Here is a 24,792-nt window from a genome sequence, read left to right on the forward strand (position 1 = left end):
GAATACACAGATAAGTAAGGCATACATGGCCCCTGCCCTCCCCGAAAGGTCTAGTGGGAGAAACAGATACTGAACTTATCTCCTGCATGAAATTTTCTAGGACTTCTCAATCAAATATGACTTGCCTCCCTTCTGTCTTTTCAGTTCTTTGCTTGCTCACCGTTGTCCTCTTCACACACCTACTGCACCATCATCTGCACCAATCGTATAGTAATTTGTAAGTCTTCCCAGGTGGCACTAGTGGTAAAGAACCTGCCTGCCAAAGCATGAGATGTAAGAGACACAGGTTCGATCCCTGAGTTGGGAAGATCCCCTGAAGAAGGAAATGGCAACCCACTCCAGTGTTCTTGCCTGGAAAATCCCATGGACAGAGAAGCACGGTGGCCTGCAGTCCACAGGGCTGCAAAGAGTCAGACACAACTGAAGCGACTTAGCACATATGCAATTCTTACCACCCTTCTTCTGGATCAGATCCTTTCTGGCTTTTGAGAGTGAGCTCTGTGTATTAATCTCTCAACAAAGACCCTTCAAACGTCACCATGTGGCCTTTGGTCAGGCCTTGGCAGGATGCTGAGGAAGGACCCTGTTCAGTCTCACTTTTGCCTCTCCCCAGAACCAAGAGCTCTTCCCGGCTGTGTCACCCAGTACTTCCCTCTCCCCATCTCTCCCATTCCAGGCCAGGAGCTCCCCTCGTGTAGACTTGTAGCTACCTCCTGTGTATCTCCTAGGTCTTCTCTGTCTCCTGTCCATCACTGGGACTCCCCAGAGGCAGTAAACTAGTGACTTTGGTGACTGCAGATATGCTTTATGATCAATTCTTTCCTCCTTGCATCTCTCCCAGTCCCTACTTCCTGTGGTAGTAGAGACTTCCCATCAGTGCTCCCCATACAGCTCTGTACTATTGCCCTGCCTGGACCTTCATCATGTCATTCCTCAATTTCTTTCCCACAGCCTCTGCCCCTATCCATCCTGCACATAGGGACAAGATTAATCCAAGGAGCACCTTCATCAAAGCATTCCTTTTTCTGGAACTGTCCAGAATTCCCTGTTGCTAATAAGCCTCCTTGTTTTATTAGCATTCAGGGCCCCAGCATACGTCTCTAAATTTACCTTCAATTATTCCTCTTTTTAAGCCCTTCAGGCCCAGTGAAACTAACTTACTCTCTGTTCCCCAAACATGCCAAGCTATGAAACCTTACACAAGTGTAGTATTAGGCCAGCAGGAGTAACTCTTCTAGTTTAGTTCAGATCAGTCGCTCAGTCGTGTCCGACTCTTTGCAACCCCATTGACCACAGCATGCCAGGCCTCCCCGTCCATTACCAACTCCCAAAGTTTACCCAAACTCATGTCCATCGAGTAGGTGATGCCATCCAACCATCTCATCCTCTGTCATCCCCTTCTCCTCCTGCCTTTGATCTTTCCCAGCATCAGGGTCTTTTCAAATGAGTCAGTTCTTCACATCAGGTGGCCAAATTATTGGAGTTTCAGCTTCAATATCAGTCCTTCCAATGAACACCCAGAACTGATCTCCTTTAGGATGGACTGGTTGGATCTCTTTGCAGTACAAGGGACTCTCAAGAGTCTTCTCCAACACCACAGTTCAAAAGCATCAATTCTTCAGTGCTCAGCTTTCTTCACAGTCCAACTCTCACATCCATACATGACCACTGGAATAACCATAGCCTTGACTAGACGGACCTTTGTTGGCAAAGTAATGTCTCTGCTTTTTAATATGCTATCTAGGTTGGTCATAACTTTCCTTCCAAGGAGTAAGCGTCTTTTAATTTCATGGCTGCAGTCACCATCTGCAGTGATTTTGGAGCCCCCCAAAATAAATTCAGCCACTGTTTCCCCATCTATTTCCCATGAAGTGATGGGACCAGATGCCATGATCTTAGTTTTCTGAATGTTGAGCTTTAAGCCAACTTTTTCACTCTCCTCTTTCACTTTCATCAAGAGGCTCTTTAGTTCTTCTTCACTTTCTGCCATAAGATCAGTGTCATCTGCATATCTGAGGTTACTGACAATTCTCCCAGCAATACTGATTCCAGCTTGTGCTTCCTCCAGCCCAGCGTTTCTCATGATGTACTCTGCATATAAGTTAAATAAGTAGGGTGACAATATACATCCTTGACATACTCCTTTCCCGATTTGGAACCAGTCTGTTGTTCCATGTCCAGTTCTAACTGTTGCTTTCTGACTTGCAAACAGATTTCCCAAGAGGCAGCTCAAGTAGTCTGAAAATTCTCTTTCAGAATTTTCCAGTTTTTTGTGATCCACACAGTCAAAGGCTTTGGCATAGTCAATAAAACAGAAATAGACGTTTTCTGGAACTCTCTTGCTTTTTCAACGATCCAGCAGATTTTGGCAATTTGATCTCTGGTTCCTCCGCCTTTTCTAAAACCAGCTTGAACATCTGGAAGTTCACGGTTCACATATTGCTGAAGCCTGCCTTGGAGAACTTTGAGCATTACTTTACTAGCATGTGAGATGAGTACAATTGTGCAGTAGTTTGAGCATTCTTTGACATTGCCTCTCTTTGGGAAAACTCTTCTAAATCTTAACCAAATTCCATGCCTGAGCTCCAAACCACCTCCCCTGTGAAGTCATCCCGAAACCCCTCAGCCGATTTCCCCAATTTTGATTACATAAACACCTGTTGACTTTGCATGATGAGAAGTTGTTCCTCCTTTGGCAAGTGACTCTCCGGATGGCTTTCCCAGAGTTATGCCCTTGCCTCCAAAAGAATGCTGTCTGTCCCTCAGTTACTACTGCTGTAAGCAGCGAAAGGTTGTCTTCCTTGGACCCCCTCAGGGTAGTCCCTTTTCTTTATCCCCATAACAGGGGCAGGATATATTGTTTCAAAGAGAAGATGAATATGAAACTGCTTCATGCATTGTTGCCAATTTATGTTAGAGATGAGCCAATTTATGTTCAGGGATGAGCATTAAACAAAAAGGGGGGAGGGAATTGAGTAAATTTCAGGCCCTACAATTTTATGTTCTTAAATGTTTTTCTTTGAAACTTTCCTACACTCCATACTTTAAATGATTTTAAAAGTAACACATGCATTAAGGAAACAATTACCCTTTTGTGTCAGTAAGTATTACTGTCTATTTCTAGAATCCACTTTGTTGTCCCTTGCTGAACCTCTAGAGGCAACTTAGACCTCTGGCGGGTTTCTTGGTTTGTTTTTGGTTTTAACTTTTTATTTTGGGACGTGATGGTGGTGAAATAGAAAGGTCCTTCTTTTCACCAGTGCGTAAGATGCCGCCTCAACATGAATATGAGTAACTGGAATCACTGAATTATCCTTTCTATGAAAGTGAAATTGAAGTCGCTCAGTCGTGTCCGACTCTTTAAGACCCCATGGACTGTAGCCTACCAGGCTTCTCAGTCCATGGGATTTTCCAGGCAAGAGTACATGAGTGGGTTGCCATTTCATTCTCCAGGGGATCTTCCCGACCCAGGGATCGAACCGGGGTCTCCCGCATTGTAGGCAGACGCTTTTACCTTCTGAGCCACCAGGGAAGCCCCATCCTCTCTATAGTATAGGCAAAATTAACTATCCATGTTAATATACTGACGGAACTCTCTTTTCAAACAAAATTCCTGCTGTCCTTACGTGGAAAAGGTGTGTATATATTCAAGATGTTGTGGCTAGCATCATTTGGAATTGCCTAGGAGACCTAGGTTTCCTCTTGGCCACTGACTCCCTGTGGGACTGACTCCTTCCTACACGGGGGGTTGGGGGGACACTCAGTCTTCCCCGGAACCAGATGATCTTTAAGGAATTATTCCGTTTTAGAAACTTCAGTCTAGCTCTGAAAAGAGTAACGGCTGCAAAAGGACTTTGTAAAGGGGGATATATTCGTGTTTTTATAATAATACTGTTCTGTTACTTGCTCAGTTGTGTCCGACTCTTTACAACCCCATGCACTGTAGGCCGCCAGGCTCCTCAGTCCACAGAATTTTCTAGGCAACACTCCTGCAGTGGGTTGCCATTTCCTTTACCAAGGGATCTTCCTGACCCGGACATTGAACCTGGGTCTCCTGCACTTCACGCAGATTCTTTACCATCTGAGCCACCAGGGAAGCCCTATAATAATACCATGGGGGAGAAAAGTCAGAGTGGATTTGAATTGATTACATTTAAGTCAGGCGGCGCTAAGGGAGAAAACCACCCAGAAGGAGTGAACGGGTTAACAAACACTTTTTTTTTGTTTTTTTAAAGAAAGCCGGTACATAGCCATAAAAGGATTCAGTTTTTCCAGTAATCCTAGGAGGGAGATAGTGCCCGGTTCTTGTTCCTATTTTTCAAATGAGGAAACTGAGATTCAGAAAGCCTACGTGGCTTGACTCTTCTGCAGTCGGCCAATCATCGCCACCCTAACTTCACCTCACTTCCCAGTTCAGCAAGCGAGTCCCGTCCGAGATGGCGGTCCCCGGTCAGTACAGCCCCAAAGCCGGATCAAGCAAGGCTACCTTAAATCACGCACTACTTCCGCCTGCCCGGTGCTGGCTCCGCTCAGCACCCTCCACGCAGGTGCCTCCCGAGTCACGAGTTTTACTCGGGGGCCCGCCTCTCCTCTCGCTGATTGGTTAACTCTGGAGCTACTTCTGCCCTCTGATTGGATATTACCTTTTCGGCTGTCCAACACCGCCTGGACCGACCGGATATTGGGGCCGGGTTTCCGCTTCCGCCTTCTCCCTCCTCCAGCTTGCCTCTGATAGCAGGCGCAAGCACAGCGGCCGCTGCCGGACGCGGTGTCTGCTGGTCGGTTGGTGTTTCTCTGAAAGTCCGTGCCGTCGAACTTCCCGCCATGGCTGAGTTAGATCCGTTCGGTGTCCCCGCTGGCGGTCCCGCCCTGGGGAACGGAGTGGCCGGCGAAGAGGACCCTGCCGCGGCCTTCTTGGCGCAGCAGGAGAGCGAGATTGCGGGCATCGAGAACGACGAGGCCTTCGCCATCCTGGACGGCGGCGCCCCCGGACCCCAGCCTCACGGCGAGCCGCCGGGGATTCCAGGTGAGTGCGGGTGCTTTCGGGGCGGAAGCGCTGCTCCGGAAACTCGGCCCGTAGTGGGTCTGAGAGCTCTGTGTAACTCTTGTGCCTCTCCGTCCGGGAGGTTGAGGAGTGCGAAGAGGAAACGAGCCCCCGGCTCAGTCTTGCGGAAACCCAGGCCTAGTCCGTCCGGAGAGTGTGTCTGAGCGCTCTTGGGCACCGACGGGCCGAAGAAGCCAAGAAAACGGAATGACAAGCTTAGGAGCCAGAGGAAGCCCATTCAGTTCAGGAACTTTTCCTTGAGCAATTGCTGTGCCTTGAGCCTGGCCTCAGAGGCGCAACCGCATTGGCGCAGTTGGGCCAGACTTAAGGCAAATCTGAGCCTACACAGACCAGTTAGTAGGAAGGAAAGCAGAATGTACACAGGAATGTGCAAAAACGTCAGCTGCAGAGGTCCTGGATAGAATGGCAGATCTTGGCGATGGCAGTTTGGAGAGGTAAAAGGGAAAGAGTATAATTGGACACACGGATCCCTTGGTCATCAAGCTTTCAGCAAAGGGAAGGAAGGGATGATTGCTGACTTAGTTCCTGGGAAGGACTTTCTTAGTGAACTAAGCATTTAGAGACTTAAAGCCAGATCGCTTGACAGTGTAGTTGAGGTTGGTAACAGTGCAGCGGTCAGCACTTCCCTTAGGGATTAGAGCACTAGTTAGACATGTTTTCTTTTTCTTTTTTCTCCGCTCTCTCACTCTTTCTGTCTCTAGTGGTTAAGAGTCTGCTGGCCTGGACTGCTTGAGGGTGAGTTTAGCTCTGTGGTCTCACACAACTTATATAACCACTGCTACTGCCCTGCCTCAGTTTTCTTCTTTGTAAAAGGTGCAGATAAACACCACACAGGGTTGGATTATATTGGCGAGCATCTGTAAAGTGCTTACACACAGAACCTGGTATGTTATTACTATACACAGTTCCTGCTGTGTACAGTAATTACATATTATTATAATGTGTATACACATTATTCCTTGGGAGTGGGGTGAGAAGGGTGTTAGCTTTGGGGTGCACTGAAGAAACATTTTAAGGGGGAACTCTGTATCTGATGTGTTACTGTGCAGAGCTGTACAGGCAGGGGGCACTAACGGAGACTGAGGGAACAGGACCATGTCTAAACTCTCCCGACTTGGGGAAAACTTCCACGAAGGAGCAGCTAAGCCTGAGCCTTGGATGATGCCCTCAGTTGTTAGGAGATGGGGAGAAAAACATAAGTTTAGAGGTGGGAGGTAACCAGCTGAGTGAAGTGGCTCTTGGATACTGAGGAAGAACAAATATTCAGGAAAAGGCAGAGTCTGGAGCTGAGGAAAAGACCTCAATCCTTTTTTTTTTTTTTTGAAATTAGAACTTTATATTATAAACATTTCCAGAATATAAACTGATTTTGTATCAAGACTCTTTTTTAAAACTGTATGTAACTTAAGCTTATTATAAGGTATGTCATTTTCCACTTTTCAATCTAGAAAATATACTGCAAGTTAGATTTGAGGAAAAATATCTATCTAAATTGCTTCACAGAGAAAACTAATGAATATAAAAATACCCACCCCAAACTAAAACCCAATCAAGAAATAGATTCTGTTAAGCCTATTAATCCTACTTAAATATAAATGACCTCCCAAGGGAAAAATACTTCCACCATCACAGCAACCAGATGAATAAAAGCAGAGCCACTCTCGTTAAGGGAAATTACATTATGTATAAGAAAAATGTAGTACTGATTTTAGAAAACGAGGAAAAATATTTCCATGTTGGATAGCAAGCGTACTCTGTTTCCTGTTCTCTTAGCCTTTGTACTTGCTCAAGTGAGAAGAGGACATGAACATGAACACTGTAAAACCAAGCTTCTCAACTATTAGTTTAACCCTGGGGGAACCAATGCAAGAGCTTCAAAATCCAAGGATAGACTGGTCCCAAAGCATTTCCTCCTCTGTCCTTTCTTGGCCTTGTTCCTTTCTCTCTTTTCTGCGCTTACGCTCCTCTTTCTTAGAGGCTACATCTCGGCTTTTTTTCTCCTTCCGGTTCTTAAGCTTTTCTGTACTGACTCTGACTGTTTCTGCCTCCGTTTTGCTTGTTTGAATGCTCCTGTATTTGTCTAAATCTATTTCCTCACAAGCTTTTTTCCTCCTGTGCTTGGGCTGCTCCTCCTCTGGTTTTTCTCTGCCTTCCTCTGTGTGCCTGTTCCTCTTCTGATATATGTGTTAATAACTAGCCTGATGGGCACTGGTACTATTTTCTGAGGAGAGGTGCCTGTAAACTCCAGATTCTACACTGTATGAGCTACAGTTAGACTCGTGCTGACTAAGGTTCGGGGGTACAGGTTTTCCTGAGAAACAGTCCCTGGTGAACTGAGAGTAGCTCAGGGAGTCTACTCTCAGCCTGCTATCATGAGCTGGTAGCCACTGAGGTAACTGCTTTTCCACTCTTTGTGAAATACTGCATGATCTTGGGTAGGTTTGGACGGTTCCATATGGGAGTCTTTGCTCAAACATTCTACACCTGGGTCTAGAGTGGACCTCTTCTTTGTACCCATAGGTTTCCAAATAATCCTCTCTCATCTTCCTGAAACAAGACTTTGGCTCTAAGCCTCTGGCTTTCTGCACTTTGATATAATCTTCAAGTTCATCTTGAAAAGAGTCATATGTCTTCTTTGAATGCTTCATTAGCTTGACAAGGGATTATCTCATAATGTGAAATCCATTATGATTCAAATTATGGCACTAGTTCTTATAAGCCTTCTACAAAAGGTATCTGTAAAATGTTCGGTCTTTGCTCACTCAACGTGGTATCTTCTCTGAGGCAGGGGCAGCGTCTACAACTACTGTCCCCCTCCCCGCCAGCGCCGCCAGCCCGGGGATAGGCCGAGGTGGAGGTGGCGGAGAGGCAGGGACAACCGCTGCCGCACCGCCGCCTCCGCCGCTGCCGAACCAAGACCTCAATCCTGAATGCTAAGGATGGAGGAGAAGAGAAGCGATCAAGGAGCTGCTGAGAGAGTGAGGCAGTGAGGCACTCACGGTAGGAGAGGCATTTAAATTTAAGGAGAGTGGTTTTCTTGGTAGCAGTGGTGGAGGAAAGTTCAAGGAAATCACAGGCGTGATACTTAGTGACACGGCACATTTGCTGTGCCCCAGGTGCCCTGTGCTTTCAGATCCGTGCAGTAACTGCAGGTAGAGTGGTGGTGTCATTCTGTTTCAGGTTAGAATTGGTCACTGTGGAAATTAAGCAGTGTTCAGGAAGTGGCAAGCTAGTACATGACTCCATAGGAATTCAGACCCAGGTCTTCCTGACTTCCGGTGGTTGGGGAAAATGAAAGTTGAAGTGGGTTTGGGATAGTTTTTCGTCTCTGTAAACTTATTCTGGCCCTTGTTTCTGTCTGAGGTCCCTAGAAAGTTTTCTTCTGGAGCATTAAGTTGTCTAGCTTAGCTGTCCTAATGAATCAAAGCCCTGGGGTGGCCTTTTTTCTGCTTGTTTCTGTAGCAACAGACAGGCCTTTCATCTGAGCCTGTTGAATGTCAGTAAGTACAGTAGAAGAGTAACTAATGAAAGCTCAAAGGACTCGCCAATGCTGGGTGAGTCTTCAAACCTAAAGGACAAGCAGCATGTGACTTGGAGCTATGGGAGGAGAATTGTTGTGTCTGGAGTAGTGATCAAAGTCTCTCCTACTGCCAGTGGCCCTGGGTTTGAATATATTAACTGGATAATTATTATGTTAACTATAATATATTAACTAGAAAGTAGGCCTGGCTGGACTAGCCATTGAGGTGTGAAGATTTACAGTTACTTCGTTTTATAAATTTTATACAAAAATAAACTCCCAAGTGGATGGAAGAGAGGCTTTTTTTTAAGTACCAGAAGAAAAGTAAATACCTTTTTATTTTGCTAAGAGTAGAAAGGCCTTCATCATAAGAACAGACAGAGAACTCATTAAGGAAAAAAAGCCTGATAAGGTCTCATACAAGCTAAGTAGTTCTAGGTATTAACTATTACAAATCATACAAAAAGATAATGGGGAAAATATTTGTAATGCGAGAGAACAAATAATTAATACAGAAAGAATACTTAGAGATCAAAAGATAGCAGAAAAATGGGCAAAACTCAGGCAGTTTAGTAAAGAAGAAATTCAAACGTCAGGTGATTACTTCAGGATAGAAGTTTGGCACACGGGCACCCTAATGTTTTTTTCCTGCTGTCACCTTAGCAAAAATTTTAAAAACATGCTCAAACTCAAAAGTAAATTTAAGAGGGAAAACATTGTCACCAGTTACCTGCTCCTTTAAGAACACCTTACTTACCTCTCAAGGAACCAGCCATACACATATTTTAAGGTCATTTGTGAATTGCTGATACATAGAGATTTGTTGTGAGGATTAAAACTTAATGTATAGAAAGTGTTTAACATTGTGCTTGGCAAATTGGAAGCAATGAAGTAGTGGGTGTTTTCATACTTAAAAAGTTGAGAACTTAATGATATAGATAAATGGATTACTAAAAGCATCTGTTATAGGAGTCTCATTTTGCGCAAAGAAATTTTATGTATATACATTAGATAAACTGAACAAAATAGAAACAAATAGGCTGAGTAATGAAATTATGTGGCCTTTTCTTTTGTTTCCATTTTCCTTTTTTTTTTTTAGAGTGGGGAAATGAAAGTTTTCAATACTCCCAAAGCCAAGCGGAGGGTAATTGGGAGAAGCCAGAGAATGAAGTTGATTTGGAACATAGGCAGTTAAGTTGGATTTAATTATTATAGTTAGAAACCAAAAAGACTGGAGGAGTGGTTTGCAATCTCTGCCTGTTCAAAGGAAAGAATGTGGCTGAGGGCACCTTGCCTCTGGCTGCTCGGAAAAGCTCTGATGTTTCTGAGCGCCTTGTGGCGGTCACACTAGCTCCTCTGCATTCCTTTTACTACTTGGAAGAATACACAGAATATGTAGGTGGACACTGCATTTTTATGGTGCCTATATTGAAGCTGTCAAGGGAAGGAAGAGCGGCCACCCTGAAGGGCTGCTGTGTGGCCCTGTACAGACTCTCAGAGATAGGTGTTGGGTCAGGGCATGGGTTAGAAACACATGCTTATTGGACCAGTCAGGTAACTTGAATTAGTGACACACAGAATGTGTTAAAAACATGGGCCAGTGGGGACTGGCAGAGTGTCCAGCGCTTGCCGCACATGAAGGCTGCCTTCATTAAAGGAATGTAGGCCCAGTATCACCAAATCTTGTCTGCACACCCTCCCCCACTCCACACATACACACGCATGCATGCGCGCACACATTAGAAATCCTGATTTTGTGGAATTTCCCGATTAAGTACTTTGTATTTTAAAGAAAATATGTTCAGCCTGTGGACCTCCATTTTATACTATATGGATGGAAAATCTCAAGGTCTTAGACATTCTTCATATTTCTGAAATCGACTTTCTCATTTAGCTCATGAGTAATTAATTGTGCTAGTAAGATCAGATTGTATGTACTTTGAGTTTTTGTAACTTGCATCCTTGAAAACACTGATTTTATTTTGATATGCCCAAATCTTACTGTTCTGGACTAATTCCAAGAAAACTAGAGGAATTAGCAAGAAGTCTCAACTATAGACCCTCAGGTGCCAAACCTACTCCAGCCAAAGGATGGAGAGTCCTGACCCCCAAGAAAGCACCTTGGTTGAAACACGAAGCTGCATATCTCTGCTTGCTGTGAAGGATTCTAGGCCACCCTTTCATACCTTTGCCTTCTCTAGAACCTTCATAGAGAAACTTGCTCTGTGAGGCTCTTCTGCCAGGCTTCTAAGTATTATCTCTGTAAGCCAGAAGATAGTCATGAAAAGCTTCTAGACAGATTTGTCCACATTTTAGTGAAGTCATTTGTGTATAAGCACATCTTGGTTTCATTGAATAGAAAGTTGTCCATCGTTCTGTCTGGTATCTCGCATGCGGATAGTATTTAGTAACTTAGTACTTACAACACTATGTCATACCTTATAACCCTTTGGCCCAGCATTTGACCAGCACTCACTGACAGGCATCCTTCTGTCTGGTATCTCGCATGCGGATAGTGTTTAGTAACTTAGTACTTACAACACTATGTCATACCTTATAACCCTTTGGCCCAGCATTTGACCAGCACTCACTGACAGGTTGAAATCTTATGTCTTGCAGATGCTGTTGATGGAGTGACGAATGGAGAATACTACCAGGTACAGACTCTGTACAACAGCTCTGATGATGTTGAATGATAATGTTGAGAGTCTTCCTTCTCTGTGATTTGAATTGACTGACCTAGAAAGGATGCCACTCCTTTGACTTTCCTGGGTATATTAGTAACTGGTATGTTACCTGCCAAAGTGGAAGGATTTGAAGAGAGACATTGATAAAGCATTCTTTTAAAATGTGATTGGCCTGGCCCTAGCGTTACCAACGTTATTCTCAAGAAATGACCCTTCATAATGATGGTGGCAGTGACTGATAGTGTGCTATGCAGTGTCACTGTTTGTACTGAATTTTCTTTTAATTCTCACAGCAACCTGAGGGATCTATGCTATTGTTATTCCCATTTACACATAAGGCATACAGAGGTGAAACCAGGAGTTTGAAAGTAACAAAGGTAGTCTGTGGTAGGACCAACATTTGAAACATTTGAACTTTTAGATTATAGTGAGGGTGGGGGTGGCTGGTGTTTGTGAGTACTACCATTATTTTCCCTCTGTGTTGTTGAGCTTTTGGTTACCAGCCCAACTTGCTTAGTTACTAAGTTGTGTCCAGCTCTTGTGAAACCATGGACTGTACCCTGCCAGGCTCCTCTGTCCATGGGATTCTCCAGGCAAGAAGACTGAAGTGGGTTGCCTTTTCCTTCTCCAGGGGATCTTACCGACCCAGGGGCTGAACCTGTGTCTCCTGCATTGGCAGGCACATTCTTTACCACTGAGTCACCAGGGAACCCCACCAGCCAAACTTGACATGGGCTTAAATATAGAGAATTTACTATTTCATATAATTGAAAGAACTCTGATAGGCCAGGGGTCCTCGGACCAGTATTCTGACTCAGTTCCTCTAGGATGCTGGTTCCACTAGCTGACTGTGTAGTTTTATACTCTTTCATGGTGGCAGATGACTACAAACACTTCCAGGTCTCAACATGTGCATGTCATACCATCTAGAACAGCATGGAGATTTCTCCCAACCACTCAACAAAAGTCTTCTGTTTCCCTTTTGACTAGATGGAAGTAATCACTGTAGTCCAGGGAAATAGCTTGGTGCTTTGCCTGTACCTGCGTTTCTGCACAGCCTTAACCAGTTAACTGTGAAGAAGGATGCGTGTGTGTGTTAAGTCACTTCAGTCGTGTCTGACTCTGTGCGACCCCATGGACTGTAGCCCACCAGGCTCCTCCGTCCATGGGATTCTCCAGGCAAGAATACTGGAGTGGGTTGCCGTGCCCTCCTCCAAGAAGGATGAGATTAGTCTTAATTGGTTTAAGCCAAGGGTGGACTAACTTTTTCTGTAAAGGACTGATATTAATAGTAAACATTTTAAGCTTTGTAGAGCATAAGTTTTCTGTCAGACTATTATGTTGCTATAACATGAAAAAAATCCATGGACAACATGTAAATAAATGGGCATGGCTCTATTTCAATAGAATTTAGTTATAGAAACAGGTGGCTGAGCTGGCTATAGTTTCCAAACCCTGGTTTAGAGCTTGGCCTGTAGAGGGAGATGAAATGGGGTTCAGTCCTGACTCTGTCTCTTACTAGCTATGAATTTGGACATGTCATTTACCTGGGTCTGTTTAATTCTCCAGCTGTGCCATGGGAATAAAAATTTGCCTTGCAAGGTGTTTGGGGGATAAAGGGTTTATGTGGCTGAAACATGGAAGGTGCTAATAATAAGTAAATAACTACTGTAAATAGTTTGCTTGCCATCTTTGTTTATAGTCTGCTGAGGTTAAGCTGGTAATTAGAGCACAACTGTGTTTTCTGTTAAGGAGAGTAATGGGCCGACAGACAGTTACGCAGCTATTTCACAAGTGGATCGATTGCAGTCAGAGCCTGAAAGTATCCGTAAATGGAGAGAAGAGCAAACGGAACGCTTGGAAGCCCTTGGTAAGGAATCCCTTTCTGTCTTTGGGTGTCTGTTTTCAGTGGAATTGTTGACTTTGACTCTACTGTTATCCATTTTTAACTCGAATTAGCTATAATGTCCTTGTCCAGTTTTGGGGAGGGTATCTTTCACAATGAGAAGGTCACAACACCACCTACATGGAGATGCTTCATCACAAGCCCAGAGAGTCACAAGTGCATCCTCTCTTCTCAGGAAGGGCAGAATGGTGCTGTGGAAAGAGTCTTGGGGTGAAAGACTGGGTTCCAGGCCGAACCATAACTCTTTACTAGTTGCGGGCACTTGGTTGCTCAAACCTTGGCTCTGTTTCTTCACCTGTGAAGTAAGATCAGTGTTACCAACCCCAAGGGTAGCCCGAGATGGTATATATGAAAGTGCTTCATGAACCTGAAGATGTTATATCCACGTGAGGGACTGCACAGTCCATTGACAATTTGAGGGCTGAATTTAAGGTGATGCTTAAGAGGAAAATGTGAGGAATGTTAGCAAATATGTACAGTTGGGTCTTCTTACCCTAAAGGGATGTTAGGCCCTGTGAGTTCTGATATTTCTATGGGTGAGGAAAAGGAGGATCATAGGAAGAGTAAGTTTTTGAATCACACAGCTAAAAGTGGTAGAATCAGAATTTTAGCTTACGTCTGCCCTGCTTCAGAATCCATTCCCATCTCTCAGCAGCACTGCACTTAGCTTACAGCATCTTGAGGGCAGGCCAAGCCTGAGGTCAGTGCCAGTCAGCCTGGCCTTTGGTGAAGAGCCTTCTCCATGGAGTGTCAGCTGTTGGTCAAGATTAGGAGAGACTTGGTATCTGTCCACGGGTGTTGAAAAGGTGTAATGAGGCAGGGGATGTTAACCATGGAGTCCTCTTCTCAACTTTTTATTAAAATTTCAAACACAGAAAGAGGGAGAGTAAAATGTGCCCCTTCCTTCAGGTTCAGTAGTGAACATTTTGCTACATTGGGCTGTCTTTGTATAAATGAGGTGTGTGTGTATATGTTTTTGTTTTTATTTTTAGTATTTAAATATTTATTTGTCGCAGGTTTTAGTTGTGGCACGCAGGCTTAGTTACCCCACAGCATGTGGAATTTTCATTCCCCAACCAGGGATGGAACTCACGTCTCCTGCATTGAAGGGTGGATTCTTAACCACTGGACCACCAGGGAAATCCTGTATGTGTTTTATACACTAATGTGAAAGTTAAATGAAAGTCGCTCATTCGTGTCTGACTCTTTGCGACCCCATGGACTATACAGTCCATGGGATTCTCCAGGCCAGAATACTGGAGTGGGTAGCCTTTCCTTCCCTTCTCCAGGGGGTCTTCCCAACCCAGGGATCGAACCCAGGTCTCCTGCATTGCAGGCAGATTGCTCACCAGCTGAGCCACAAGGGAAGCCCACTCACATGCCCACACATTTATGTGTATTGTGTATATGCACATAATTTTTTTCTGATCCATTCAGATATAGACACCAGATACTTTATGCATAAATATTTTATTGTACATCTAGAAATAGCAATGTGCATCTGTAACCACAGTGTCAGCATTATTATTCCTTCTTGAGAATGACTGAACTAGTGAAAACATGACTCAGATGGTGTAACTGACACCTAGAAATAGGAAAGGACTTGACCCAGATAATACAGCCAATTAGTGTCTCTCCAGTGTAATTTATGTGGCTTTCCAAACAGCGGGCACACTTAATCTCTCAGCATTATTCAATAGTAGTTTCTTTGATGATGTAAATGTTCCGTATCAGTGCTGTTCTGTATGGTAACCACTAGCTGCTTGTGGCTAGTATGACGGAGAAGCTGAATTTTACATTTTATTTGATTTTAATAAATTTAAATAGCCATATGAAGCTAGTGGTCACTGTACTGGATAGTATAGTTTTAAAAAGGTGAAGATTGGTCTTCATGGTGCTAACAGCCTTGCTCCTTGCTATTCTTCAAGTATCTCTTCTGAATAGACTTTTAAGCAAGACTTACTTAGCAACTATTATTGCTATTGGAATCTTCTTCATGTTGCAGAACTCAGATATACTTTTTCTCTTTCCCCAAAGTTTATCAAAGTTGACTTGTACATGGAGAAGAATACACTTTGGTGTGTGGAAAAATTTCATTTTCTTTTTCAGTTAACAATTTGGGCTCTTTGGGAATATTCCACAAAGTGTTGTTTCCTTAAGATGCCTTCCTGAGGGAAGTCAAATATTTGGCCTCATATTCCAGTGAAATCGAATTAAGTTGGTCCATGAATTAGGTGTTTCTGCAGTTTCACCTTTTTTCTTTGCAAGAACTATGAGAAAGTTCAAGATGCTAAAATTAGATAAGCAGTATCCATGGTTTTCAGCTTAGCTGTGGGAAGTGTTTTCCAGTAATTTGCTGTGAACAGTAATGAGCATGACCAGAGAAGACAGCTGTCAGTGAACCCTGCTCTACCTTCTCCCTCCCAGATAGAAAGAGTTGTATTACAGCTTGGATCTTTGTTCCATCAAGCTGAGCATTTAAGAATTCTAAATTCTTATTGCTAATGTCACTTCTTAAATCTATAAAAGCAAGAAGATGGTTTACAGACATTATTTTATGCATTAACTATAATCTGTGCAAATGGACACAGTTTTTGACTACTCTTTCAGAGATAAATTTCTATATTTTGATTCTAATATATAACCTTTTTTTAAAAAAAATCATTAGATGACACAAAAGGACAATACTCCCCAATCCAAAACTAATTTTTTGGAAGTAATTTCACAACTCCTGAAAAGGAGACCTTATATTTTAAATTTTTTTCGTTTTCATGTCCACAGGGTGCCATTGGCCCACAGTATCTCTCCCTGCATCACAACGCCCTCCACTCCACATACACTTAATGCCATGGACAAACACATCAGAAGTTTACTGGTATACTTATCAGTGGAAAATTTTGAGTGAAATAATTCTTGAGCATTAAGTTGGTCACCTTCTGATAAGTTAGAAAACAGGGTAAAAGTTCTTTATAATAGGAAACTTTGGGGGATTTTTTTAGCTGCTACCAGGCTATTTCTAGTAGTTACAGTGTTCTGCCAGTTGTTACTGCAAGACCTTTCTTGCAGAGGCCCTAAAATTGCCCCTGGAAGCATCATTTCTTCCTTCAAGAAGTTGTTTGCTTTCTACTCTCCTCCTCAAGGACACCGATTACATTTTGGGCTCTGACTCTGCACTGTCCAGACTCTAGTCGGGATCACTGGTGCCCATCTGCTGGTCACAGTTGGGACTGCTGTTGGGTCTGCCTCCCTTTCCGTCCCTCCCTTTGGAGACAGCACAATGAAGTAAGAACGTGTGAGCTTTAGAGTCAAATCTTGGTATGAATCTTGGTTTGGCCAGTTATAACTTTTGGGGAAGTTACTCAGATTGCTGAGCTATAGTTTTTCTCACTGCTGAATATGGGACTAGTTTGCTTTCTTGGGATTGTTGTAAAATTAAATGAGATGTGTGTGAAATAACCTGCCAAAGAGGACATCCTTGAGAATGTCCTTAAAGTGAAGTATTAGGATGACTTCAGGTGTCAACTGTGGCAGTAGTATGACCTGTATTTCTTTCTCTCTACCGTTGACTGACATGTGTCTTTAGCTCAGTATTTTAGGGAAACTCATATTTAGTTCTGAGAAACTTCATGGTTGAGAATCCAGTGCGGCAGGCCTAGGTGTGCTTGTGCTGTCTCTAATCTAGATCCTTTGGGAAAGCTATTAATAGTGATCCCTCACCTCACCCTACAGTCTCCCCATTGGAGTTTTTCTCTTTTACTTATGTCCTAGCTCTGCCACAAACTCACTGCTGTCTAAGCAGGAGTAGATATTTTGTGGTCCCCTCAATTCTATCTATATTCTGCTCTTGCCTGGTTCTGGAATCATCTGTTACCTCTAATATTTTTTCGAATATCACCCTGCTCCATAAATGTGCATCTGGTGAAGAGAGTGTTGCCTTCTGTTCACAAAACCATTAATTATCTATCCAACTTGGGGTGTGGAATATAGTTTGTGAGGAGATTTTATCAGAAGATTATCTAATACGAATAGTCCACCCTGACCTGGCAGCATTATTAAAGAATCATCTGTAATTGCTTCTTAGCCAGTTGGTGTCTCAAAGCCTTTTTAAAAATTAAGTCAGTATTTCCACCTCTCTCTACTCAAACCCCCAAACTAGTGATCCACTAAGGTGTAGGTGGACTGGGCTAAATTGTGCTGAAACACCTTGAGTAGAATTGCTGATACAGAGAGCTGGACATACAAATGAGGAAAACAGAATTTTATCTTTCTTCCCTACTATTCGCCTCCTAACATGCACCTGCACACAGCATGAGGTTAATAAGCCCCAGATAAATGAAGTGAACTTCAGTTTGTATTTTGCCTCGTTTGTATTGTCTTTCTTTTCCTTCCCTTAAAGATGCCAATTCTCGGAAGCAGGAAGCGGAGTGGAAAGAAAAAGCAATAAAGGAGCTGGACGAGTGGTATGCGAGGCAGGACGAGCAGCTACAGAAGACGAAAGCCAACAACAGGTCAGTCTGCGCTGCTTCTTATACAGTCAGGTCCGTCTCCACAGCCAGTGTAGGTTTTCAGCTGCTGCCTCTTTTAGTGTGAAATGTCTTTGCAGGTTTTAAAAAATATATGTGAAACATGAAAGTTGCAAGTCTCTCGGGTCTTTACAAGAGTAACTCAGCCTGTTTTTTCACCATCCTAGTTGCAGTGAGTCTAGCTCTGCAGCTGAGAGTTTGGTTAGTCTGCTCTGCCTGTAATGGTATGATTCTGCAGAAGGCAGTATTATCTCATGGATCAAGTCCATGTCTAAAAACCTAACCCTGAAATGAAAGACTGCTTTCATCACTATTCCAGGATCTCAGTACTTCAGAGATGATTATAGACTCCGTCATGTCACTGCCCCTAAATACAGCTTAGCTCTCTGAGGGCTGCTCCCCAAAGGGTCCAGTAGTGGGGATGTGTGCTCTGTCATCAGGTGGCCAAGATGTTCCCACACAGTGACTTTAGGATTAAGGGTTCTCTTTAGGATTAAGGGTGCTTATGATCTGTCTAAGAAAATCTTGAGGGGACTTTTAAAAAGTGCTCTTTTCCGAATTTCCACACTCATTGAAGGTTGAGTAGTTGCAGGGAGTAAACAGGGTCACTCTCCTATGACCACTGACCAGAAGCTATGGTCTTTAAATGCTGTGAGCTCGGAGTCCACTTGGAAGCAGCTCAGGAAGAGAGGCACGGGCAGCGCTGTTTGCCTGGGTGCAGGCAGTGGGCTTGCTTCCCCTGCCAGCCCTGGAATTGGCTGTCACTTCATTGTCACTCCACTCACTTCAGTGTAAAGAATAGATCAGATTCGGCCTGGGGCTGTTTGTACTTTTCGTGGGAAAGAACCTTTGTGCCCTTGTCTCTGGTAGGTCTTAGACGGAAATCTTCCAGACAGGAGGGAGCTGACCTCTTTGCCAGGCAGTTTGCACCATTGTGGGGCAGCCACGGCAGAACAGGTGGCCTCTGTGTGCAACAGCCTTCACCGCCTGTCTCCCGTTGGCCATTCTCGGTTCTGTCACTCCCTCAGGCACCAGGCTTGAGCCTCTGTCCTGGCCACCTTCCTGTGGGGCAGGAGTGCTGTCAGGTTCCCCTTGAAGTTCTGTTGCAAATATGGTGGGGCTGCTCTCTGGTTCGGAGAAGGCAATGGCAAGCCACTCCAGTACTCTTGCCTAGAAAATCCCATGGATGGAGGAGCCTGGTGGGCTGCAGTCCGTGGGGTCGCTAAGGGTCGGACACGACTGAGCGACCTCACTTTCACTTTTCACTTTCACACATTGGAGAAGGAAATGGCAACACACTCCAGTGTTCTTGCCTGGAGAATCCCAGGGACGGCGGAGCCTGGTGGGCTTCCGTCTATGGGGTCACACAGAGTCTGACACGACTGACGTGACTTAGCAGCAGCAGCTCTCTGGTTGGAGTTGTGTTGCTAAGAGTAGCATTAGCTACCAGGGCTTCTGCTGAGAGATTGTGGTTAGTTTGAAGCTGATGGCCCAGGTTCCTTTATCATGTGCTCATTCAAGATTACTTCCCCCAGGTGCAAGTTCAGATTTCTGAAGAAAGAAGGGTGGGTGCTTTGCACAGACACCATGTGAGGCCCCATTTACCCTAGTGAGTTGCCTCAGGCGGGGTCTGCTCTAAGTACTTGGTAAAACCTGGCTGACCCTCCATATTCAGGGTCCCTTTCTGCCTTGCCTAAGGACTGCTGCTTTCAGGCCCTCTGTCTGGTGGGTAAAGAACAAAGCAGGTGGAAGGGCGCCTGAGTTGATGTGTGTGTTTTCCTTTTGTTCTGGTGCTGTGCTGTCCTGTTATCAACAGCTCCTTCATCTCAAGCTGGCTGCAAAGGAGTAAAAGCCTGACACAAAGTTTTGTCTTAGTGACGCCTTGAACAGGAGTCATTAAACCTTTATTCTCTTCCAGTAGAGGCAAACACAAGTTGAAATTGATTAGGTTTAGGCCTTTGTGTAAACTGAAAGGATTAGGGGTTTACAAGCTGGCCTGCCTTCCCTCTCCTGGTGCTCACAAACTACTCTGTTTTTCTCCTGACTCTCTTGGGAGTTACAGTCAGGCTGTTCTTTTTGCTTTCTTTAAATTTCCACAAAACACCTCCTATGTATAAACCAAAATGGGAGCAAAGCAAGGGCCTGTGTGAGTTTAAAAATAAATTACTAGAATTTCTCTTCAAATAAATATGTGAGCTTAGGTTAATGACCAGCATGGCTGTCCTTAAAAACCTCCCTCCCACTCCTATGCCTCAAAATCACCAGGGAAAGGACAGGGTAAGACTCTTTGAGGGAGGTTCCCTGTCCACCCATACTGGGCAAGGGGGGCCGGCCAGTCCAGGGATTGAGCCTGTCCCCTGCTTTGTAAACTCCTCCACCCAGCTCACCCGCCTTCCTCCTTGTCCCAGAGTTCCCATTTTGACCCATTCCAATGTGAGAGTTAAGGAGGGATGAGGTGCTGGTTTCTGGGCTATACATCGTCAAAGCAGTCGAGTCTGGCAGGAACTGAGTGGACAGACAGTCATGTTCAGGGACCCACAGTTCACTGGTGCCGGAGCCAGGACCCTTGTCTGCAGGTCTCTCATTGCTTGCCTCCAGCTGCTTTTTTCTTTAAGGTGCCATTTTGAGATTACTGTATGTTCCCGGAGTACAGAAAATAGGTCCCAGCCCATCAGAGTGGGGAAGCAGTAGTTGGATAATCCAAGATTAAGCTGGCTTTGGGCCCTAGCGTGCCTGGTGTCTGGCAGCATTGGTGCCCAGGGATGTTTACTGAGGCTGGCAGGAAGGGCGTGGCTTCCCGAGTGTGGACCGGCTGGGGAGCAGCAGTAACTACAGAGAAATCAGGCAGCCTTGGTTGTGAGCTCTGCTGTTCCTGTTGCCACTTACTACCGAACAGGTCTGCTTCATTGCGAGGCCTCCCTTCCTATCACGTCATCTGTAGAGTGCGGGGGAAACATTCAGTGTCCCTAGGTTGTTTGGGGTTGAGGATAGAACGGACACAACGTCTTGTCAAAGGGCTCAGCTCATCAGTGGATACTTAGGAGATGCTCGTCGTTGCTGGGGTAAGGCCTGGGGGTGAAGTTGACAGCACTGTCTGGAGAAGCCTGTGGGGAAGGCCAGCAGGGAGCCTTACCTGCAGAGTATCAGTGCTAGAACCTTTGCTGGGTTAGGATGGAGCCTTGGGAGCAGCTCCCCAGAGCACTTGTGCCTCTACTGTGGATTTGAGATGTTTCTGCTTCTCAATGTTCTCTCTTTTTTCCTGCCTGCTTGCCTGCCTTTTGGACCTCTTGCTGTCTAGGGTGGCAGATGAAGCTTTCTACAAACAACCCTTCGCTGACGTGATTGGTTATGTGTATGTTGCAAAACTAATTCCTTTTCTTGTTTTAATTCCTACTTTTTGTTTAGAGTTAATGTTCCTTATATGTCACAAGTTGCTTTGCTTTTTAAATTATTTCAGATTGGCACTGTGGGGGCTGCCTAAGAGTTGATAAGCTGGGGGTATGTTCCATTATCACAGAATCACAGCTCTCTGCAACTCTGGTTGCCATTTCTCATTTTGGGGTTCAGGAGGGAAGGAAGCTAACACTTGTAAAATGTGGGTCATTTGTGATCTCATCTGGGAAGGTTTTGGGTTTGGGGACTCTGACCTCTTATTGCTGCCACCCTGCCCCAGGTGGGAGGGGGAGGGGAAGTCCTGGGTTAGGAGCCAGTGGGGCAGCATTTTCCACACTTGATTCCTTTGAAGAACATGGGGTTGGTTGCCTCTCCCTCTGGGCAGAAGAGTCAGAGCAGAGGGGCTGTCTCTTCTGGGGGTCTGCAGTTGTTTCTCTGTGGCCTCATATCAGAAATAGTTGTTTAGTTGCCAGCTTCTGATGTCCTGTCCCCCACACTGACATAGACCCCCAGCTTTGAGGTCAAGATAGCCAGATAGCCAAAGCTGTCTGATACAGGCCATGGTGGCTTATACCCCCAAAGAAAACTGCATCTTCTCTGGGAGAGTTTGTTTTTAAGAATTCCTGTTATCAAAGCAGTATTGCTCAACTGTGTGTTTCCTCCTTTTAGGACTAGCCTGCTAGCCTTTTGACATAAGGGAGGTGAGGGTGGAATGGAGGAAGAGAACTTGTGGGAAGGGTAGACCACAGGCTGAGATCTGGTAGAGCCTCTTAGGGCCTTGACCTTGAGCTCATCAACCAGTTAGGAGGTAGAGCTGTTTCCTGGGCCCCTTGGGTGCGTTTGTAATGAGACTTGTGAAATGCTGGACTTACAGGTGGTGTTGGATTTGCTTTTTGCATATTCTCTCTGGAGTAGAGATGGAGACTAGAAAGGTCGAGTCTGGGTTTGCTGGGCAGCAGGGTGGCCCAGCAAAGCCAGCTGCACGTCCCTCAGTACAGAGTGGCAAGGGCATGTCTAGCTTACTGACCATCTGCATTGAGCTCATTCTCATTTTCTGTATCTGACCTAAAGTTTTTCTCGTTTTTCTTCTCTTCACCTTTAAGCACAAACATAAACCATCCTTGCTACAGCCTAGAACAGTTAAGTAAACCTTCCTCACTGCCCCTGTGTGTGCCATGAAGTCGAGTGTTGTAGTGGCTCTGGGCTTCAGCGGTGTTTGCCACGGCCATCCCTGTGAGAGTGCCACCCCTCTGTCCCCACAGACCAGTCATCTCCATTGCTTTTGCTTTGCCCGTGATGCCTGTTGGAGTAGATGAAATAGTGTGTCTTCCCTCCTGTTACCACTGTCCTTTTAGGCTGTAGCTCCTACCAGTTAGTTCCCAGCTGGGGATGGGCTGACCTTGGTGTGAATGAATGTTGGAAGAGCATCCTACCAAAAAGCAACTCACTGATCGGCTCTCAGCCGCTGGGTGCCCACCCCTGCCAGAGTATCCCGAGAAGCCCACGGCACTGGCTGGAGGGAAAATGGCAAAACTTTTGGCTGAACTGGAGAATGTTCTAACAAACCCTTCTAGAACGGCTTTAGTCTTTAGTGCCTGCTAGCATGGGCGCTTTGTCTTGAATTCCTTTTTGATCTGCCCTGTTTCTCTCTAGCCTTTGGAATAAATCCAGAGGCTATTGTGCAGAGTGACCTGTGGGCTTCTTTCGAAGCCTCTAAATTTACTTGAAATTCAGTACAGGCCAACATAAACCGCTCTTCAAGTTCTTGGCCAGCCTGCTGCTTTGCCCTTGCTAATGAAGGCAGTGAGTAGCTGGCTAAGGACTTGCTTTAATTCTCTGTATCAACAGAGAGGGAGAGAGCCCTGAACCAAACACCTGTATTCCAACATTTTACACAGCAGTCCGGGCACCCTGTGCCTAGGAAAGCTGGCCATGTGTCTGCTCCTGAGTTTGACCTCGGCCAGGGCTATTAGTCTTCAGAAAATCAGAATGCTTTTAGGTCAGGTATACAGAGGCAGTTGTTTCCATAACAAGGTAGCCACTAGGTAGCTCACATGGGGAGTCTGCGTTAAATCAGCATCTTTTGTTGTTGCTTCCAGGGCAGCAGAAGAAGCCTTTGTAAATGACATTGAGGAGTCGTCCCCAGGCACTGAGTGGGAACGGGTGGCCCGGCTGTGTGACTTTAACCCCAAGTCCAGCAAGCAGGCCAAAGATGTCTCCCGCATGCGTTCTGTCCTCATCTCCCTCAAGCAGGCCCCCCTGGTGCACTGAAGAGCCACCCTGTGGAAACACTACATCTGCAATATCTTAATCCTACTCAGTGAAGCTCTTCACGGTAATTGGATTAATTATGTTGAGTTCTTTTGGACCAAACCTTTTGTCTTTAGAGTTGATCATTGTTTGTGATTGCATGTTTCCTTCAACTGTGTTCTCCCTGGCATTCAGAGAGGAGGGGAGGTGGCGGTAGAGGGAGGGAGGGAGGCCTCCCAACGGCAGCCTCAACCTATGCTTTTGTGCATTATTCTGAGAATAAATTTCTGTTCCAAGAAATAAACATGAAGCTTCATTATTGATCTCAAGGTGTGCTGCAGTTGGGAGTGAGGTCAGTGAGGAATATCCTTTTATCCTTTCTAGGGCTAAAGGGGTACAGCCATTGGGTATCCACCCTGCCTTGAACTAAAACAGCTTTGAGTTTCTGCTGTCTGTAGTAGGAGTCTGTGGACATTTCCATTTGAAAGGGGATTTGGTTGGCTAAAAGTTAACCTCTCACTGCCCACTGAAGATAGAGCTATGAATCCCCTCACCACCCTGGACATTTTCTCCCAGGTGGCTCTTGTTTGTCACTGTCCCTGACTGTTGGAGCCTGGGTAGTGTATTTCAGCAAGGTTCTCTCTGGGCAATAGAAACTAGGGAGACACTTAACTCCTTTGGATTCAGCCAGTAAACCTGAGTCAGGATGGCATGAGCATGCCTGGCCCTGTTTCTCTGAATCCGTGTAGTACACACTGAGATCTGTGCTATTCCTAGCACTTTGCTCATATTCCTGTTGTCAGATCCTTCTTCTAGACCTTGCTGGCCAGTATGGTAGCTACACTGGCTATTTAAATCAGTCAGAATTAAAATACAATTCTAGCCCTAACTCCTTTTCATATGCGCTGTGGCCACATGTAGTTAGGATGCATTTGGATTGCACAGGGTAGACTATGGGACATTTACATCATCATGGAACATTCTGGACCACACTGATCCACATAACAGGTACCTGCAGGAGAATGTACTCCATTTCAGGCATCAACACATTCACTACTTGCTCTCAGAACATGTCACATTATAGGTGATGGATCGGTGACTAGTAAAACCGTATTTCAGAAATCTGCTAGTTACCTGATACTAGCTCCAGGATGCAGACTGATGTAAACACCTGTAATGCCACACTCAGGAGGTGGGTGAGCAGGGTTAGGTCTTGCCATTGCCAAGAAGGAAAGTCCACTGTCTCTTCTATGGTAATTATGTCTGGAAGGGACAGGAATGTTTACTTTTTTGCCTATCTTCCCCTCGCCAAGCTACTTCGTTGGGCATTCCTTGATCTGGGCTCATTTTCTGGTCTTATTGCTTTTCCTCCCCTTTAGCCACCTGAGATTTCAATCAAGCAATTGCTGCTGTTCACCAACCATTTGTTGCTTCTAGGCCTTGCTAAT

At 45.0% G+C, this 24,792-nt stretch overlaps 2 protein-coding genes across 3 annotated transcripts; one reads left to right on the plus strand and one right to left on the minus strand.

Annotated features, from left to right (window-relative positions):
* The first annotated feature begins 4,696 nt into the window (after positions 1-4,696).
* On the plus strand, positions 4,697-23,660 carry CLTA (clathrin light chain A). Of its 2 annotated transcripts, XM_055427058.2 has the most exons (6): positions 4,697-5,026; positions 11,205-11,242; positions 13,025-13,142; positions 17,575-17,686; positions 22,198-22,233; positions 23,194-23,660. In XM_055427058.2, the coding sequence occupies exons 1-6, from the start codon at positions 4,825-4,827 to the stop codon at positions 23,363-23,365; spliced, it is 678 nt and encodes a 225-aa protein (XP_055283033.1). In that variant the 5' UTR covers positions 4,697-4,824; the 3' UTR covers positions 23,366-23,660. The 2 variants fall into 2 exon arrangements, with proteins under 2 accessions (XP_055283033.1, XP_055283034.1); XM_055427059.2 differs by lacking the exon at positions 22,198-22,233 and having other exon boundaries at positions 4,699-5,026.
* LOC129556820 (lysine-rich coiled-coil protein 1) lies at positions 6,445-7,972 on the minus strand. Its single transcript, XM_055427056.2, is given in 1 exon segment — positions 6,445-7,972. A coding segment is annotated over 1 exon segment (774 nt). The 5' UTR covers positions 7,714-7,972; the 3' UTR covers positions 6,445-6,939.
* Positions 23,661-24,792: the final 1,132 nt, after the last annotated feature.

The sequence above is a fragment of the Moschus berezovskii genome, chromosome 7 (genome assembly GCF_049115385.1).
Source record: "Moschus berezovskii isolate FMDL1 chromosome 7, NW_MosBer_1.0, whole genome shotgun sequence".
NCBI lineage: Eukaryota > Metazoa > Chordata > Mammalia > Artiodactyla > Moschidae > Moschus > Moschus berezovskii.